At 43.3% G+C, this 20,650-nt stretch overlaps 1 protein-coding gene across 1 annotated transcript in view; it reads left to right on the plus strand.

Moving 5' to 3' along the window:
• The window catches only part of LOC112215232 (low-density lipoprotein receptor-related protein 1-like), a 253,940-nt gene that overhangs the window by 34,067 nt on the left and 199,223 nt on the right, over nt 1-20,650 (plus strand). The window contains exon 2 of the mRNA XM_042299627.1: nt 18,280-18,402. Coding sequence (XP_042155561.1) covers nt 18,280-18,402 — 123 coding nt within the window. The remainder of the gene's footprint in view (nt 1-18,279; nt 18,403-20,650) is intronic.

The following is a 20,650-nucleotide window of genomic DNA, read 5'->3' on the forward strand; positions in this document are numbered from 1 at the left end:
CATCCAACAGCATCATCTCCCGAATATCAGCAAAGTTGTTAGCTTTGCTGGCTGAACACCAACGACTAAACAGAGACTCTTTGTCCCTAGCAAATTCAACAAATGTACGGTGAGACGTTTTTTTGTGGTTCCTGAAGCGCTGCCTATAAGCTTCAGGCACCAACTCATAAGCCCGCAACACGGTAGTTTTAACTGTATCGTAATGTAAACTGTCTTCCAGGGAGAGAGCAGCTACTACTTCCTGGGCTTTCCCAGACAATTTACATTGTAACAGGAGCGGCCAAACCTCGAGTGGCCAATGCAGCGCAGCGGCCACACGCTCAAACGCAGAGAAATAATAATCAACTTCCGACTCTCGGAATGGAGGGACTAAAGCTATGTTTTTACTCACATCGAAGTGGGCTTGATGATGAGCAGCTTGTGGAGTCGCACTGGAGCCAGCATCTAGCTCCAGTTGTCGGATCCTCACCTCCTTGTCAGCTTCTATTTTCCTAATTTCAAGTTCAAAATTCATCTGTCTCTCTTTATCTTTTTGCTCCATTTCTAACCGAGCCAGCCTCACCTTCAGCCTAGCAGTCCCATCTGAACGACCCGAAGCAGAAGATAAAGGATCGAATCGGGGCAATGTAAAGGGGGTACGAGGAACCCCATCCTCCGCCCTGTCCTCTGACTTGGCATCAGAAGGTCTACCAGTCTCCTCTCCTTGCAATGAGACTGGATGAGCCCCCATTATGCCCCCATTATGTTACGCACGCCTCTATGAAGAGGGAACGCAACACCCTGCTACAACTAAACTCTCCGTGAAATGAGAGAATCCGTTCTCTCACTAAACCCTCCCTGACTAGCACCAAAAGCTCAGCCTTTAGGGCTTTCTCAGGGAATACAAATCCATAATGGTCAGCTATAGCTATAAGGTCTACTTTACGAAACCTCACCAAACAATCAATAGAGGGCGCGTCAAAAAACTTGGAGATGGCTGATGCAGCCATCTTATACAATGCAGTCTACTGAACACACTAACTAAACAAGTCATCCAAACTCACAACCTACCATCACACCTCAATCACTAACCACAGAGAGAGCTCAGAGCAGCAGGGTCCGGTGGGTTTAATGGAAAGATCCCGGATGAGCCCCCATTATGTTACGCACGCCTCTATGAAGAGGGAACGCAACACCCTGCTACAACTAAACTCTCCGTGAAGCGAAAAAGGTATGGACTGTAGGTGCAAGTAAGAATGACAACAGGCAGAATGTGGTACCGTTTACAAGGACTTTATTCCTTTACACGGTAATATGGGGAAAAGGGGCTGGACGGAACCAAAGCAAAGAAAGTAAATCTCAAAGCCCCCTCTCTCTATCTTACCTGCCTACCCACTACTTACCTAATTTAGCACCACCTGGTGCCCTAACCAAAATACAAGGGGTGGTCCGCCCAGGTCTTACCTAGTGTGTCTAGACAGCGAATATGCTACGGGTATATGTATGCCCGCGGGCCTCTTGCCTAAGCACTCCCTAGGTGCCTTCCCCTTCCCCCCTGGGAACAAATGAAACAGAATATTAAACAATTTTAAACAAACTAAGAAACAAAAGGATGTCAAATAAGCTCTATCTGAGCAACAAACTCACAGAACATACCACTTTCCAGCAAAATCAACCTCTATCACAATCAATCTCAGCAATCCCTACCTCCAGCAAAATCTCTACCTCCAAAAAGAAGAGATCTCCCTCCTGAACAGAACACTGGCTTTTATATAGCTTCAGAAGGAATGGGTAATTGGAGACAGCTGTGTCTTGACGAGGGGGCGGGGTCAGCTCTCCAATTAGCCCTGGAGTCGACCAATCAGCTGCTTGAGGGATTTCAGGAAGCCATTTCCTGAAATAAACACATGTAAATTCACAAACTACAACACATAATCTGGGGAACGTAACACCTTCTTCCATATATTTGGGGAGTCTCCCACATGCCTTTTGGCGAACACCAAACGTGTCTGCTTATTTTTTTTCTTTAAGCAATTGCTTTTTTCTTGCCACTTTTCTGTAAAGCCCAGCTCTGTAGAGTGTACGGCTTAAAGTGGTCCTATGGACAGATACTCCGATCTCTGCTGTGGAGCTTTGCAGCTCCTTCAGAGTTATCTTTGGTCTCTTTGTTGCCTCTCTGATTAGTGCCCTCCTTGCCTGGTCCGTGAGTTTTGGTGTGCGGCCCTCTCTTGGCAGGTTTGTTGTGGTGCCATATTCTTTCCATTTTTTAATAATGGATTTAATGGTGCTGCATGGGGTGTTCAAAGTTTTATGATATTTTTTTATAACCCAACCCTGATCTGTACTTCTCCACAACTTTGTCTCTGACCTGTTTGGAGAGCTCCTTGGTCTTCATGGTGCCGCTTGCTTGGTGGTGTTGCAGACTCTGGGGCCTTTCAGAACAGGTGTATATATACTGAGATCATGTGATAGATCATGTGACACTTAGATTACACACATGTGGACTTTATTTAACTAATAATGTGACTTCTGAAGGTAATTGGTTGCACCAGATTGTAATCGGGTCCTATGTGTAGCTGGTGTAGAGAGTCAGGCGCAGGACAGCAGAAATTAGTAATCAACGTACTTTACTCAAAATATAAAATACATGGCAAAATATACGAGCCCACAATAACGGACCAATTTACAAAGAACAATCACTCACAAAACAAACATGGGGAACAGAGGGTTAAATAATAAATAAGTAATTAGGTAAGTGAAGCCAGGTGTGTAAGACCAGACAAAACAAATGGAAAATGAAAAGTGGATCGGCGGTGGCTAGAAGGCCGGTGACGTCGAACGCTGCCCGAACAAGGAAAGGGACCGACTTCGGCGGAAGAAGCAGCAGCGCGCTGACACCGGCCTCGCGGACGACCCGGAGGACGAGGCGCAGGGCGATCCGGATGGAGCCTGTGGAAATCCCGCAGCAACGGAGGGTCCAAGATGTCCTCCGCCGGCACCCAGCATCTCTCCTCTGGACCGTACCACTCCCACTCCACGAGGTACTGAAGGCCCCTCGCCCGACGCCTCGAGTCCAGGATGGCTCAAACAGCATACGCTGGGGCTCCCTCGATGTCCAGAGGGGGCGAAGGAACCTCCCGCACCTCAGACTCCTGGAGTGGACCAGCTACCACCAGCCTGAGGAGAGACACATGGAACAAGGGGTTAATACGATAATCTGGGGGAAGCTGTAACCTGTAACATACCTCGTTCAGTCTCCTCAGGACTTTGAATGGCCCCACAAACTTCGGGCCCAGCTTCCGGCAGGGCAGGCGGAGGGGCAGGTTTCGGGTTGAGAGCCAGACCCTGTCCCCCGGTGCGAACATTGGGGCCTCACTGCGGTTGTGGTCGACGCTCGCTTTTTTCCACCTCACGGCCCATTGTAGATGCGCATGGGTGGCGTCCCAGATCTCCTCCGAGTGCTTAGACCATTCGTCCACCGCAGGAGCTTCCATCTGGCTCTGATGCCAAGATTCCAGAACCGGCTGATACCCCAGTACGCACTGGAAAGGAGATAGTTTAGTAGAGGAGTGGCGGAGTGAGTTTTAGGCCATCTCTGCCCAGGGGATGAATGCCGCCCACTCCCCCGGCCATTCCTGGCAATATGACCGCAGAAACCTACCCACATCTTGGTTTACTCTCTCCACCTGCCCGTTACTCTCAGGGTGAAAACCTGAGGTGAGGCTGACCGAGACCCCCAGACGTTCCATGAATGCTCTCCAGACCCTGGACGTGAACTGGGGACCCCGATCAGACACTATGTCCTCAGGCACCCCGTAGTTCCGGAAGACGTGTGTGAACAGGGCCTCCGCAGTCTGTAGGGCCGTAGGGAGACCGGGCAAAGGGCGGAGATGGCAGGACTTAGAAAACCGATCCACAATGACCAGGATCGTGGTGTTGCCCTGTGAGGGAGATAGTCAGATAGTCCACCGACAGGTGCGACCACGGCCGTTGTGGAACAGGTAGGGGTTGTAATTTCCCTCTGGGCAGGTGCCTGGGAGCCTTGCACTGGGCGCACACCAAGCAGGAGGAAACATAAACCCTCATGTCCTTGGCCAAGGTGGGCCACCAGTACTTCCCACTAAGGCAACGCACTGTCCGACCGATGCCAAGATGACCAGAGGTGGGTGACGTGTGGGCCCAATAGATCAAATGGTCGCGGACAGCAGACGGAACGTACAGGCGCCCAGCTGGACACTGGGGGGGAGTGGGCTTTGTGCGTAATGGCCACTCTATGTCCGTGTACAGCTCCTCTGTGTCATACATCCGGGCCAGTGCGTCTGCCTTAGCGTTCTGGGAACCTGGTCTGTAGGACAGAGTGCAAACAAAATGGGTAAAGAACATGGCCCACCTTGCCTGGCAAGGGTTCAGTCTCCTCACTGCCCTGATGTACTCCAGATTGCGGTGGTCAGTCCAGATGAGAAAAGGGTGTTTAGCCCCCTCAAGCCAATGTCTCCACGCCTTCAGAGCCTTGACAACAGCCAACAGCTCCCGGTCCCCCACATCATAGTTTCACTCCGCCGGGCTGAGCTACTTCAAAAAGAAAGCACAGGGGCGGAGCTTTGGTGGCGTCCACCTCCACTATGAACGCCAAAGAGGGATCCGGATGAGCCAGCACGGGAGCCGAGGTAAACAGAGCCTTCAGGTGACCAAAAGCCATGTCCGCCTCAGCCAACCACTGCAGCCGCATTGGTCCTCCCTTCAGCAGTGAGGTAATGGGAGCTGCTATCTGCCCAAAACCCCAGATAAACCTCTGGTAGTAGTTTCCAAACCCTAGAAACCGCTGCACTTCCTTTATTGTGGCGGGAGTCGGCCAATTACGCACGGATGAAATGTGGTCACTCCCCATCTCCACCCCTGAAGTGGAAATTCGATACCCTAGGAACGAGACGGTCCGTAAGGAAGAACAGACATTTCTCAGCATTGACATACAGGTCATGGTCCAACAGTTGACCAAGCACTCTGCGCACCAGGGACACATGCTGGGCGTGTGTAGCGGAGTATATCAGAATATCGTCGATATACACCACTACACTCTGCCCGTGCAGGTCCCGGAAAATCTCGTCAACAAAGGCCTGGAAGACTGATGGAGCATTCATCAACCCATATGGCATTACGAGGTACTCATAGTGCCCAGAGGTGGTACTAAATGCCGTCTTCCCTTCGTCACCCTCCCGGCTACGCACCAGGTTGTAAGCGCTCCTGAGATCCAATTTTGTGAAGAAGCACGCCCGTGCATAGACTAGATTGCACTGGCGATGAGAGGCAGGGGGTAGCTGTACCTCACAGTGATCTGATTGATCACTCGATAGTCAATACACGGGCGCAGACCCCCAATCTTCTTCTTCACAAAAAAGAAACTCGAGGAGGCAGGTGAAGTGGAGGGCCGAATGTATCCCCGCCCCAGGCATTCGGAGACATAGGTTTCCATAGCCACCGTCTCCTCCTGTGACAGAGGATACACGTGACTCCTGGGAAGTGCTGCATCTACCAGGAGATTTATCGCACAATCCCCTCGTCGATGAGGTGGTAATTTAGTCGCCTTCTTCTTACAGAAGGCGAGAGCCAAATCGGCATATTCTGAGGGGATGCACACGGTAGAGACCTGGTTTGGACTTAGTCGTAGTCGCACCGATGGAAACCACCACACACCTCCCTGAGCACTCTCGTGACCACCCCTTGAGAGCCCTCTGTTACCACAAAATAGTGGGGTGATGACAGGCCAACCAGGGTAGGCACAGCATCATGGGAAATGCATGAGAATAAATAAGGAAGAGAGATTTACTCCTTATTACCCTCCTGCGTAACCATGTCCAGTTGAGCGGTGGCCTCCCTAATCATCAAATGTAAAATGAAAAGTGGATCGGCGGTGGCTAGAAGGCCGGTGACGCCAACCGCCGAACGCCGCCCGAACAAGGAGAGGGACCGACTCCGGCGGAAGTCGTGACACAGATCTTGTTTCATAGCAAAGGGGGTGAAAATATATGCACGCACCACTTTTCAGGTTTTAATTTTTTAAATAAAAAATCACCAATTTGGATTATTTTGTGTATGTCCGTTACATGAAATCCAAATAAAATCAATTTAAATGAATACTTTTGCAAGGCACTGTATGCTTCTACTTCCAGTTTATACAGTTGAAGTCGGAAGTTTACATACACTTAGGTTGGAGTCAAAAAATGTCTTGTTAACAAACTATAGTTTTGGCAAGTCGATTAGGACATCTACTTTGTGCATGACACAAGTCATTTTTCCAACAATTGATTACAGACAGATTATATCACATATAATTCATTGCATCACAGTTCCAGTGGGTCAGAAGTTTACATACACAAAGTTGACTGTGCCTTTAAACAGCTTGGAAAATTCCAAGCTTTAGAAGCCTCTGATGGCTAATTGACATCATATTTCAAGGCCTACCTTCAAACTCAGTGCCTCTTTGCTTGACATCATGAGAAAATCAAAAGAAATCTGTCAAGACCTCAGAAAAAAAATTGTAGACCTCCACAAGTCTGGTTCATCCTTGGGAGCAATTTCCAAATACCTAACGGTACCACGATTCATCTGTACAAACAATAGTATGCAAGTATAAACACCATGGGAACACGCAGCCATCATACCGTTCAGGAAGGAGATGCGTTTTGTCTCCTAGAGATGAATGTACTTTGGTGCGAAAAGTGCAAATCAATCCCAGAACAACAGCAAAGGACCCTGTGAAGATGCTGGAGGAAACAGGTACAAAATTATTTATATCCACAGTTAAACAAGTTCTATATCGACATAACCTGAAAGGCCACTCAGCAAGGAAGAAGCCACTGCTCCAAAACCGCCATAAAAAAGCCAGACTACGGTTTGCAACTGCACATGTGGACAAATATTGTGCTTTTTGGAGAAATGTCCTCTGGTCTGATGAAACAAAAATAGAACTGTAATTACCATCATTATGTTTGAAGGAAAAAGGGGGAGGCTTGCAAGCCGAAGAACACCATCCCAACCGTGAAGCACGGTGGTGGCAGCATCATGTTGTGGGGGTGCTTTGCTACAGGAGGGACTGGTGCACTTTACAAAATAGATGGCATCATGAGGAGGGGAAAATTATTTGGATATATTGAAGCAACATCTCAAGACATCAGTCAGGAAGTTAAAGCTTGGTCGCAAATGGGTCTTCCAAATGAACAATGACTCCAAGCATACTTCCAAAGTTGTGGCAAAATATCTTAAGGACAACAAAGTCAAGGTATTGGAGTGGCCATCACAAATCCCTGACCTCAATCCTATAGAAAATTTGTGGGCAGAACTGAAAAAGCGTGTGCGAGGAAGGAGGCCTACAAACCTGACTCAGTTACACCAGCTCTGTCAGGAGGAATGGGCCAAAATTCACCCAACTTATTGTGGGAAACTTGTGGAAGGCTACCCGAAACGTTTGACTCAAGTTAAACAATTTAAAGGCAATGCTACCAAATACTAATTGAGTGTATGTAAACTTCTGACCCACTGGGAATGTGATGAAAGAAATAAAAGCTGAAATAAATCATACTCTACTATTATTCTGACCTTTCACATTCATAAAATAAAGTGTTGATCCTAACTGACCTAAAACAGGGAATTTTTACTAGGATCTAATGTCAGGAATTGTGAGAAATTGAGTTTAAATGTATTTGGCTAAGGTGTATGTAAACGTCCGACTTCAACTGTATATACTAGGGGTGGACAATCTGAACCAAAATTAATTTCACAATATTTTCCACTGTCCAGATGATAACGATATAATGTCACGATATACTGTACAATTTTAGTAAAAATTTTCATGAGCCCTTCAAAGTTGATAAATGACAAAATATTGATTTTAACCTTATAGAAACAGAAAGGGGGCATTGCACATGTTTTACTTATTTTTTTAATTCTGTGGTAAACCTGTGCAAACATGAAACATAAACAAAGTTATATGAGTTGAATAGATATGCAGTAAAATTAAAGTACTCGGGATGTAAAGAAAATTTTAAAAAATGTGTGCAATCTTTTTTCAGCCTAACACCGGTCATTATCAATTCAAGTTGTAAACCTATGTTTCTCAGTTCACCATGTAACAATTCACTGCCTCCCTCTCAACAAGTTCTGTGCCAGGAACACCAGCCTATTGACAGTTTCTGGCTTCAAATTTGCCCTGTGGCATGTGACCACATTGCTACCAGTCCTAAATGCTCTCTCAGAGGGCCAACTTGTGGCAGGGATGCGTAAGTATTACGTTAATTGAGAACCGTCATCTTAATCTCTCGGGTCAGTTTGGCTTCGTCCTCATTTCAGAACCTCCGTCTTGAACAAATGGAAGACCAGCTTCAGATAGGACACATTCACGTATGTCTCTCCATACATGCCACCTGTGAAATCCTGGAGGGGCTTAAGTGTTGCCGTGATAAATGCAATGTCTTTCCAGGAGGGCGCAAGGTGCCATGTTTTTTAAATTAGTTGCCAGGACTTGTATGATGGTCTTCTCCTGCTCCAGGACACTTTCATCATCTGCAATTGAGATCCCAATCTAATTGATGATTCTGTGATGAGCTTGTGGAGGGTCAGGCTCAGTTTATCCTGTGCATATATCAGGTCCTTCTGCTTCTTCCATAGGAAAATGTGCTGATCAATTTCTTGCACACTCCTGTGGCCCGGGAAACCCGCGATTAGTTTTGGAAATAATTATTTACAGCATGGACACTGGACATGATTACAAATTTCATCCATATATAGATTTACATACAACTGTTGCGATTAAGAGAGCTATGTTGCTTTAGAAAACGGGATCATTTATTGAGTAGGCTATTTATTATTGAAAGAGAGGTGAAATTCATATGTTGAAACCATAGGCTAATGTATCAATTATAAATACAAGCAATGTAATCCATGTAATGTTTGAATATTGCATACATTTACAAATGACAAATATTATACACTTGCATAGCTGTATATATGCGGCTTAACGTATAAGAAGGATCAGACGGTGTAGTCAGCCATAACTTTAAACAGAGGAGATAAGGAATACAATAGTAATTCTGCGTTTTAAGTTGTTTTTAAGTTACATCATTTGTCTATCTAGCTCTGTGTTTTGGATGTTGAAATGTACTAATTGCATTGTGTAGCCTGTGTCCGAAACACCCTAGTCTTGTCCATTTGTTCAGCTCCAATGCTTTGACCATGTTCGATCTGCTGTCGGTAGTCATACATACTTGACGAGACTCTTTCACTCCCCAGGATGAAAGTGCCTCCCTCAGCCCAGCTGCAATTACTTCTCTGGTGTGTTCGTCTGAGAAATAAGAGGTCTGACGGCATTTGCTTTGCAGCTTCCAGTTGTCGTCAATGTAATGAATCGTGAGGCTAATGTATGTCTCTGTGGTCTGGCTTGACCATAAGTCGACAATAGTAGAGAAAAATGCAGCGTTACTGATTTCGTTGGCAACTCTGTTCCAACAATCTGTGTAGAGTTCTGGCAGACATGTTTTACTGAAGTATTTACGGCTCGGGATCTTGGGTCTAGAGTTCGAATCAACTTTCTGAAACCGTCTTTCTCCAAAGTTTGAATTGGTTCCATTTCTTTCGCTATGTGATTAAGTAATTGCACTTGTTCTCTCATTACACTTTTTGCTCTTCTTGTTATAGGGAATACCACTAATGAATGATTCAGGTGGTGAAAAAGATTGTTGTTGTTTCCACCTTTGGCTGGCACAATGCGTCAACACAACTTACACAGTACTGTTTGTCGGTCCAGTTCGGATATCTTAAAACAAAATCTTTGTTGTCCTGCAAATCAACCTCGACAGTGTTATTGTCTTTGTCTTCAGTCATCCTCAATGCTTGCTTACACTTTTGCATTTGATTTTCGGATACTTTCGCTAACGAAAGGAGTTTACTTCACTAAATGTTTGCTTACTCTGCAGTTTATGGTTGTTTGTTGACTTTGATTGGCAGGCAGATTGAGTGTAATATCCATACTTCTAGTTTTTTCATTGCTAAAAAAGGCTATGTTTTTAGGGAAAGATAAACAAGTTGAACTAGCCCACTGAAATTTTGAACGAATCACAAACGCCTTATTTCATACATTTATTAATTCATCGTGATAAAAAAAAACAAGCAAGATTTCTGGCTCTCACAGACATGCAACTTCTTCTTTAAGAGGCTCCTCTGTCCTCCACTCGTTACCTGTATTAATGGCACCTGTTTGAACTTGTTATCAGTATAAAAGACACCTGTCCACAACCTCAAACAGTCACACTCCGAACTCCACTATGGCCAAGACCAAAGAGCTGTCAAGGACACCAGAAACAAAATTGTAGACCTGCACCAGGCTGGGAAGACTGAATCTGCAATAGGTAAGCAGCTTGGTTTGAAGAAATCAACTGTGGGAGCAACTATTAGGAAATGGAAGACATACAAGACCACTGATAATCTCCCTCGATCTGGGGCTCCACGCAAGATCTCACCCTGTGGGGTCAAAATGATCACAAGAGCGGTGAGCAAAAATCCCAGAACCACACGGGGGGGACCTAGTGAATGACCTGCAGAGAGCTGGGACCAAAGTAACAAAGCCTACCATCAGTAACACACTACGCCGCCAGGGACTCAAATCCTGCAGTGCCAGACGTGTCCCCCTGTTTAAGCCAGTACATGTCCAGGCCCGTCTGAAGTTTGCTAGAGAGCATTTGGATGATCCAGAAGAAGATTGGGAGAATGTCATATGGTCAGATGAAACCAAAATATAACTTTTTGGTAAATACTCAACTCGTCGTGTTTGGAGGACAAAGAATGCTGAGTTGCATCCAAAGAACATCATACCTACTGTGAAGCATGGGGGTGGAAACATCATGCTTTGGGGCTGTTTTTCTGCAAAGGGACCAGGGCAACTGATCCGTGTAAAGGAAAGAATGAATGGGGCCATGTATCTTGAAATTTTGAGTGAAAACCTCCTTCCATCAGCAAGGGCATTGAAGATGAAACGTGGCTGGGTCTTTCAGCATGACAATGATCCCAAACAGTCTCCAGATCTCAACCCCATAGAAAATCTTTGGAGGGAGTTGAAAGTCTGTGTTGCCCAGCAACAGCCCCAAAACATCACTGATCTAGAGGAGATCTGCATGGAGGAATGGGCCAAAATACCAGCAACAGTGTGTGAAAACCTTGTGAAGACTTACAGAAAACAAAGTATTGAGATAAACTTTTGTTATTGACCAAATACTTATTTTCCACCATCATTTGCAAATAAATTCATTAAAAAAATCCTACAATGTGATTTTCTGGATTTTTTTTCCTCATTTTGTCTGTCATAGTTGAAGTGTGCCTATGATGAAAATTACAGTCCTCTCTCATCTTTTTAAGTGGTGCATAATTGGTGGCTGACTAAATATTTTTTTGTCCCACTGTATCTCTGAAGACCATCCAGTTTTGATTTCTATTTGTTTTAATAATAGCAATATTTTGTAGATGATTTAATTTTCAAATAACCGAAAGTGAGAGGTTGTAATCTGAATAAAGGGGAAAAGGACATTCTTTAACTTGGGGTGAGACATTCTTACTAATCTGCTATAAAACCAGTTTGGATTTAAGTATAACCTTTGTTTGACTGAATCCTTATAGGCAGAGTTGCAAAGAAAAAGCCATATCTCAGACTGGCCAATCAAAAGAAAAGATTAAGATGGGCAAAAGAACACAGACACTGGACAGAGGAACTCTGCCTAGAAGGCCAGCATCCCGGAGTCGCCTCTTCACTGTTGACATTGAGACTTGTGTTTTGGGGGTACTATTTAATGAAGCTGCCAGTTGAGGACTTGTGAGGCGTCTGTTTCTCAAACTAGACACTCTAATGTACTTGTCCTCTTGCTCAGTTGTGCACCGGGGCCTCCCACTACTCTTTCTATTCTGGTTAGGGCCTGTTTGCGCTGTTCTGTGAAGGGAGTAGTACACAGCGTTGTACAAGATCTTCAGATTCTTGGCAATTTCTCACATGGAAAGCCTTCTTTTCTCAGAACACAATAGACTGACTACTTTCAAAAAAAGTTATTTGTTTCTAGCCATTTTGAGCCTGTAATCGAACACACAAATGCTGATGCTCCAGATACTCAACTAGTCTAAAGAAGGCCAGTTTTATTCCTTCTTTAATCAGAACAGCCGTTTTCAGCTGTGCTAACATAATTGCAAAATGGTTTCTAATGATCAATTAGTGTTTAAAAAGGATAAACTTTGAATAGCTAACACAACGTGCCATTGGAACACATGCTGATAATGGGCCTCTGTACGCCTATGTAGATATTCTATAAAAAATCTGCCATTTCCAGCTACAATAGTCATTTACAACATTAACAATGTCTACACTGTATTTCTGATCAATTTGATGTTATTTTAATGGACAAAAAAATTGCTTTTCTTTCAAAAACATGGACATTTCTAAATGACCCCAAACTTGTGAACGGAAGTCTATATATAAATTCCAGTCGTACTTTATCCAAAGGCTTTTTTTCAAAGTCAGCTATGAATACCAGGCCTGGTTTCCCAGATTTTTCATAGTGTTGTAAAAAATCTGTCTGATTAGTATGAATAATATTCAACAATAACTTTTTTTAAATTCTATGCGCTATGCGTTTAATCAAACTATTATATTTATCTGACTATCCACAATAATCACATTATTGTGTGCATGTAATTGTACTCATTGGAAGGGTAAATTAATGAAATGGTGGTACATGAATAAAATGGTAGTAAATTAATGAAATGGTAGTGTATTGATGGAAGGGTAGTGTATTAATGTAAGGGTGGTATATTAATATAAGGGTGGTATATTAATGGAAGGGTAATATATGAATGGAAGGGTAGTAAGTTAATGAAAGAGTAGTATAATAAATATAAGGGTAGTATAATAAATGGAAGGGTAGTATAATAAATGGAAGGGTAGTATATTAATGGAAGGGTAGTATAATAAATGGAAGGGTAGTATATTAATGGAAGGGTAGTATAATAAATGGAAGGGTAGTATAATAAATGGAAGGGTAGTATATTAATGGAAGGGTAGTATAATAAATGGAAGGGTAGTATAATAAATGGAAGGGTAGTATAATAATGGAAGGGTAGTATAATAAATGGAAGGGTAGTATAATAAATGGAAGGGTAGTATAATAATGGAAGGGTAGTATATTAAATCAAATCAAATCATCAAAATCAAATTTCAAATCAAATTTCAAATTTCAAATCAAATTTATTTTATTTCAAATCAAATCAAATTATTTATATAGCCCTTCGTACATCAGCTGATATCTCAAAGTGCTGTACAGAAACCCAGCCTAAAACCCCAAACAGCAAGCAATGCAGGTGTAGAAGCACGGTGACTAGGAAAAACTCCCTAGAAAGGCCAAAACCTAGGAAGAAACCTAGAGAGGAACCAGGCTATTAGTCCTCTTCTGGCTGTGCCGGGTGGAGATTATAACAGAACATGGCCAAGATGTTAAAATGTTCATAAATGACCAGCATGGTCGTATAATAATAAGGCAGAACAGTTGAAACTGGAGCAGCAGCACGGTCAGATGGACTGGGGACAGCAAGGAGTCATCATGTCAGGTAGTCCTGGGGCATGGTCCTAGGGCTCAGGTCCTCCGAGAGAGAGAGAAAAAAGAGAGAATTAGAGAGAGCATATGTGGGGTGGCCAGTCCTCTTCTGGCTGTGCCGGGTGGAGATTATAACAGAACATGGCCAAGATGTTCAAATGTTCATAAATGACCAGCATGTTTGAATAATAAGAAGGCAGAACAGTTGAAATGGAGCAGCAGTGGACTGGGGACAGCAAGGAGTCATCATGTCAGGTAATCCTGGGGCATGGTCCTAGGGCTCAGGTCCTCCAAGAGAGAGAAAGAAAGAGAGAAGGAGAGAATTAGAGAATGCACACTTAGATTCACACAGGACACCGAATAGGACAGGAGAAGTACTCCAGATATAACAAAACAAAAATATTAATGGAAGGGTAGTATATTAATGGAAGGGTAGTATAATAAATGGAAGGGTTGTATAATAAATGGAAGGGTAGTATATTAATGGAAGGGTAGTATATTAATGGAAGGGTAGTATATTAATGGAAGGGTAGTATAATAAATGGAAGGGTTGTATAATAAATGGAAGGGTAGTATATTAATGGAAGGGTTGTATAATAAATGGAAGGGTAGTATATTAATGGAAGGGTAGTATATTAATGGAAGGGTAGTATAATAAATGGAAGGGTAGTATAATAATGGAAGGGTAGTATATTCATGGAAGAGTAGTATATTAATGGAAGGGTAGTATAATAAATGGAAGGGTAGTATATTAATGGAAGGGTAGTATATTCATGGAAGGGTAGTATATTCATGGAAGGGTAGTATATTAATGGAAGGGTAGTATATTAATGGAAGGGTAGTATATTAATGGAAGGGTAGTATATTAATGGAAGGGTTGTATATTAATGGAAGGGTAGTATATTAATGGAAGGGTAGTATATTAATGGAAGGGTAGTATATTAATGGAAGGGTAGTATATTAATGGAAGGGTTGTATATTAATGGAAGGGTAGTAAGTTAATGGAAGGGTAATGGAAGGGTAGTATAAGGCTAGTATAAGGGTAGTATATTAATGGAAGGGTATATTAATGGAAGGGTAGTATATTAATGGAAGGGTAGTATATTAATGGAAGGGTAGTATATTAATGGAAGGGTAGTATAATAAATGGAAGGGTAGTATATTAATGGAAGGGTAGTATATTAATGGAAGGGTAGTATAATAAATGGAAGGGTAGTATATTAATGGAAGAGTAGTATATTAATGGAAGGGTAGTATAATAAATGGAAGGGTAGTATATTAATGGAAGGGTAGTATATTAATGGAAGGGTAGTATATTAATGGAAGGGTAGTATATTAATGGAAGAGTAGAATTCCATTGGAAGTGGAGCTATTGTATTTACAGCATTTCAGAATTGACCAATAAATAAACAAAATAGACAGAAATTACCAATAAATATAGGAAGCTGTAACTTCCAATAACCCTCAGGTTAGCCTTGGTTAGCCTAGCCTAGTATCTCAGTGCTCCCTCATGTGCTGTGTGTCGTCTTAGTTGATTCAGTCATTGGCCTCTGTCCCTTCTTTTATAGCTTTCTCTCCCTCCCTCCACTCATTCACTTTCTTATTTCCCCTCTCCCCTGTGCTGTTGTTAGGGCACTTTCCATTTAGTACTCTCATGCCTCCCAATCTATTCATGGTTGTGTTCAAACATTACATTCCTGGGACACTGGAAAATGCCTTCATTTGGAAATGTTCGTTCTCTCATGTCCTTGAGTGTAAATTGAGAGGCCTGAAAGAGAGCTGCGATGTGGCTTTGAATGTTAAGTGTCATCACTCTCTTCATTGTTTCAAATATCAAGGTGTTGTTAGTGTATTAAAGACAGCTGTTATTTGATCTGTAGCAAAACATTTAGCTTCTAATTGTATTTATAATAACCTGACACTCATGAGTCACCGCATTTGACCACACACACACGCACGCACGCACACACACACACACACACACACACACACACACACACACACACACACACACACACATGTTATGTTCTTCTATCCTCGTGGGGACCTAGAATTAATTTCCTGACCCTAAATGTAACCTTAAACCTAACCCCTAAGCTTAAAATAGCCTTTATCCTCAGGGGATGTGGGAAATGTCCCCACAAGGATAGAAGAACCAATCCACACACAAACACACACCCTCCCTCCCAGCGCTCTCTAGCCTCAATCCCTTACCCTGACAGTTTAGAGAGAACGTGACCGCAATGATACACTGCCCTAATACTCTCTAGTGATTACTGTCACATTGCTTCTCCTTTGTGGTGCACCCGCATCACCTCCCTTCCCACAAACACTTCTCTGCCTGCCAAGTGAAGGAGAGGGGGAAAGAAGGAGAGGGGGAAAGAAGGAGAGGGGGAGAGGTCAGCCAGGGTGAGTAAGGACACCCAGCGTGAGTGGGGAAAGGGCTCCGTACCTGCAGAGAATTACAATTAGATGGTCTGCTCTGCGCTGCGACTCTGTGAGTGAGTGTGTGTGACTCCTCCCCCTCCTCTTCTCCCACCTCATCCTCCCCATCTTTCTCCTTCCCTCCTAAGATGAGGGTTCTCCTCCTCCTACCCCTCTTCATCCTTCTCCTCTATATGAGTACCAATGTCACTGAGTGAGTGAGGAAACGCACTGCCAGTCTCAGCCTGTCAAACTAGCATCTTTGTCATAAGACCTGGCTGTCAGCAACAAACCAGGCTGTTCCCCACAGGTCTGGGTTGGAATTTTCTAGACTCATGGAAATAGATATAAAAGACCATAGCCCAGATCAGGGTGATGCATACACACACACACACGCACACACATATACACACACACACATGCACACCCTGTGGCTGGATGACCATGCAGGGGTCAACACAAGTTCACACAACCTTGCTCTTTATCCCACCCACCACAGGAAATGAGATGCCTTCTAAGAAAAAGCCCAGTGTGGTATTTCTGAGTAGTATATGTCAGCAGAGATTATTGAGGTTGATGTACCACATGGTAGCACCACAGAGTAGCCCTGACAGCTCAATGGCCCAGTAACTATTTCTGTCACTGCCCCACGGCTGACATCATTAAACGGAAACTCACACCTGGGTCCAAATAGTATTAGCTATCTTCGAAATATTCTAGCTGCCCTGGATTGGGCTTGCCTGGTGCAATTGAACCAATGGAATAGTCCCAAAAGTTGCAAACCCACCCAGCTGACACTCCAGCCAGGCTCAATCAAACTCTGAGCGTTTTTTTGAAAGATAATAAATACTACTTGAACCCAGGTCTGGTAAGTCAGCCACACTCTGGAAAATGTGTAAAGATCCACTGTATTAGGCCAGTCTATGTAAGTCTATATTCATAGGTTGCATGTGTCGTCACAATATTGCTTTGAACGTTCGTTTTGGACTGATGCCCGACTGAGTCTTCTACTCAATACATCGTCAATGAGAGCTGATGGAGATTTCATCAACAGTGCATCATAGTGGCTTGGCAATACAATGACATTCAAAAGGAGGCAAATCATTGGCAGGAAAACCTTTGTAATAATTTTGATGTCACCAGATTGACTTTAGATGAAGTATAACGTTAGCTAGCTAGCTAGCTAAGATTGAGGGCATGCCACGGGATTTTAGCTAGATAATGTTAGCATTGCTAGCTATTTTTGACGAACTTTGCTAGCTAATGACAACATTGACATCTGTCTAAAGTAATTCTGATGACATGTTAATGCTGGCAAAGTCATTTCTTGCTAAATATTTTACTACTTTAGCAATGTCATCTTATTTCCAGGCACTATAGTGTAATTTAGACGAAACAGTAGTTAGCCCTACGTCCAGAATGACTGGGCTTATCACCACTTTAGGGCACTACTATGGCGCCGCCGGTAGATTGCGGCTTGAGAACGTTCATAACAATGGAATGACGCAACGAGTGACGGAGGTGCAACCTATGAACAGTACCACTATGTCAAACCGCCCACAAAACATGACAAAGTTGTCTCAAACAAAGTACACTCTTGATTCAAGAAATATATTCAGTGGTGGTCTACTAGCCTGCTTTCTGTTCAGTTTAAAATAAAACATGAATGCCTTTACAGAAGTACAGGAATACAGTATACTAGTTTGGTTTTAGGGGAAAACATACAAAAATAAATAACTAGAAAAACAACATTTTGGGTCTCCCGGGTGGCGCAGTGGTCTAAGGCACTGCATATCTGTGCCACCAGAGACTCTGGGTTCGAGCCCAGGCTCTGTCGCAGCCGGCCACGACCTGGAGGTCCATGGGGCGTGCGTCGTCCGGTTTAGGGAGGGTTTGGCCGCTAGGGATATCCTTGTCTCATCGCGCACTAGCTACTCCTGTTGGGGGCCAAGCGCAGTGCACGCTGACCAGGTCGCCAGGTGTACGGTGTTTCCTCCGACACATTGGTGTGGCTGGCTTCCGGGTTGGATGTGCATTGTTTCAAGAATCAATTCGGCTAGGTTGGGTTGTGTTTCGGAGGACGCATGGCTCTCAACCTTCGCCTCTCCTGAGTCCGTACAGGAGTTGCAGCGATGAGATAAGCATGTAACTACTACCAATTGAATACCACGGAATTGGGGAGGAAAAAGGGGTAAAAAAACAAACAAACAAAAACAAATGTTGGTAATAGTACATGTGTTCTGTGTTCTGTCTTTTCCAGCTCCGAAGACGTGTAGTCCTAAGCAGTTTGTGTGTAAAGATCAGGTGACCTGCATCTCTAAAGGATGGCGCTGTGATGGTGAGAAGGATTGTCCAGATGGGTCGGACGAGTCGCCTGATATCTGTAAGTACAGTTTAGGGCTGTCCCCTGCTAAAACAAATTATGATAGACCGAGAGTCGTCTGTCCTTTCGACCAATTGATTGGTTGAAATTATATAGACACATCCTATGTGTTTTAATCAAATCAACTACATGCACTGAGCTTGTCTGATGCTTTAAACACACTGTTTGATTAAATAATTAAGACACAAATTACTACAGGGAGTTTGACCGTGTTAAAAACAATGACAGCGAGTGACTGTGTGACTAGCACCCAATGTCTCTCTCTCCTCCCTGCTGCAGCGGCCACCACCGAACATCAACAGTGCGTATTGTGCTGTCCGTGTTGCAGAAGATGCAATATAAGTACAGCCACTTCGGACTCAAAATTCTGTTACTGAAATACCTCATTTGTTTAGGAAAAACATCAGAGAGAATGATTTATTTCAGCTTTTATTTCTTTCATCACATTCCCAGTGGGTCAGAAGTTTACATACACTCAATTAGTATTTGGTAGCATTGCCTTTAAATTGTTTAACTTGGGTCAAACATTTCAGGTAGCCTTCCACAAGCTTCCCACAATAAGTTGGGTGAATTTTGGCCCATTCCTCCTGACAGAGCTGGTGTAACTAAGTCAGGTTTGTAGGCTTCCTTGCTCGCACACGCTTTTTCAGTTCTGCCCACAAATGTTCTATGGGATTTAGGTCAGGGCTTTGTGAGGGCCACTCCAATACCTTGACTTTGTTGTCCTTAAGCCATTTTGCCACAACTTTGGAAGTATGCTTGGGGTCATTGTCCATTTGGAAGACCCATTTGCGACCAAGCTTTAACTTCTTGACTGATGTCTTGCATGAGGCTCTGCTCACAGAATCAGTAGGCTATTAAACAAACACTCAAACAGGCAACAGAAGCAGGATCTGTCTTATTTCTGTAAATATATATATGTATGATTTATAAAGCCAGGTACATTTAACAGTTGATTATAGACCTAATTAAGTTGGAGTTTCCTCTCTCCTCACTCTCTTCTTAGACAATAAGACAAGGGCTGTTTTCTCATCTCCTAACTCCGCTGCTGCCTCCACCACATTGTTCTCCACACCAGTATGCTGATTAACTTTGCTGTTATGCATATAGCAACATGGTCTAGGAAAAGGCGCCAATTCAACAGTGCACTGATGTGTTTCAGAACCCCGGACAGCAACCGCTGTTCATCACGGGAGAAAGCACATTTGTCATAAAATAATAATATTTGTATTAGTGTTGCACCCTTGTTCTTACGTAATATAACCATATACAATTTCAGTAGCACATGTCTTAGACTGATGGACTGGACCATCCCCACAGCCTCCACAATGGATCCGGGTTTTTTCTATGTTTGTGCTTTTCTGTAAACCAATTTCTGTATTCATGCAAGTGACTGATTGAACAAATCTTCACTCTCAGTGTCTGTAATTTGGCACTACGCCCAGAACCTTGTTAAGAGAAAGGGATATCTCAGTTTCATGGTCTCGGTTTAGAGAGAAGAAGCCCTGTGAGGTGTTGGTCTGTCACATGCTTGAACCAGTATTGGTTGGTCACATGAATTAAACAAACGTTAATTATTAATTCATTATTAATAAGCTAAATCATGCAAATATGACTTGTCTGCAGTATATAAGAACTAAACAGGACTGCCCCGTTAGAACTTCTGACAGATGTCCACTATGGTGCATTAAGTTTGTTGGAACCTCTCCGACGCACTGACAATAAACAATGATTCATTTAAGATTGACTTCGAGTGTCTCCGAGTAAGAATTTCCACAACATTACCTTTGTAATTTTTTTCTTATCTCTATTTTCTTACAACTGCATTGTTGGTTTGGGCTTTTCAGTAAGCATTTCACAGTAAGTTGTATTATTATGTTGTATTATGACATAAAATCACATTTGATTTGATTTGAGATTCAGCTGCGGGCCAATTTTGCCTGGAGCGGCTGGTCGGGGGGCCGGAACCGACTGTAATTACAAATAATTTGTAGACTGCAAATTGACCGGAATTGACTAAAACATAATAATTTCAAACCTCGCTTACATTTGAATACGATGTATCTCTATTATGTGTGGAAATACTTGGGAACAGATTTCTTCAATTAAAATGACTTGGAGCTGATTCCTTAGTGTTTATTATGTCCAACAATGAAAATTGGGTTTAGAAAGGACATTGGGTTTAGATGTTTTCTGATGGCTCTTTAGCTTCACTTAACCTCGCTTCCCATTCAGCTCATCCACAGAT

Source organism: Oncorhynchus tshawytscha, linkage group LG16, assembly GCF_018296145.1.
Source record: "Oncorhynchus tshawytscha isolate Ot180627B linkage group LG16, Otsh_v2.0, whole genome shotgun sequence".
In the NCBI taxonomy this organism is placed as follows: domain Eukaryota; kingdom Metazoa; phylum Chordata; class Actinopteri; order Salmoniformes; family Salmonidae; genus Oncorhynchus; species Oncorhynchus tshawytscha.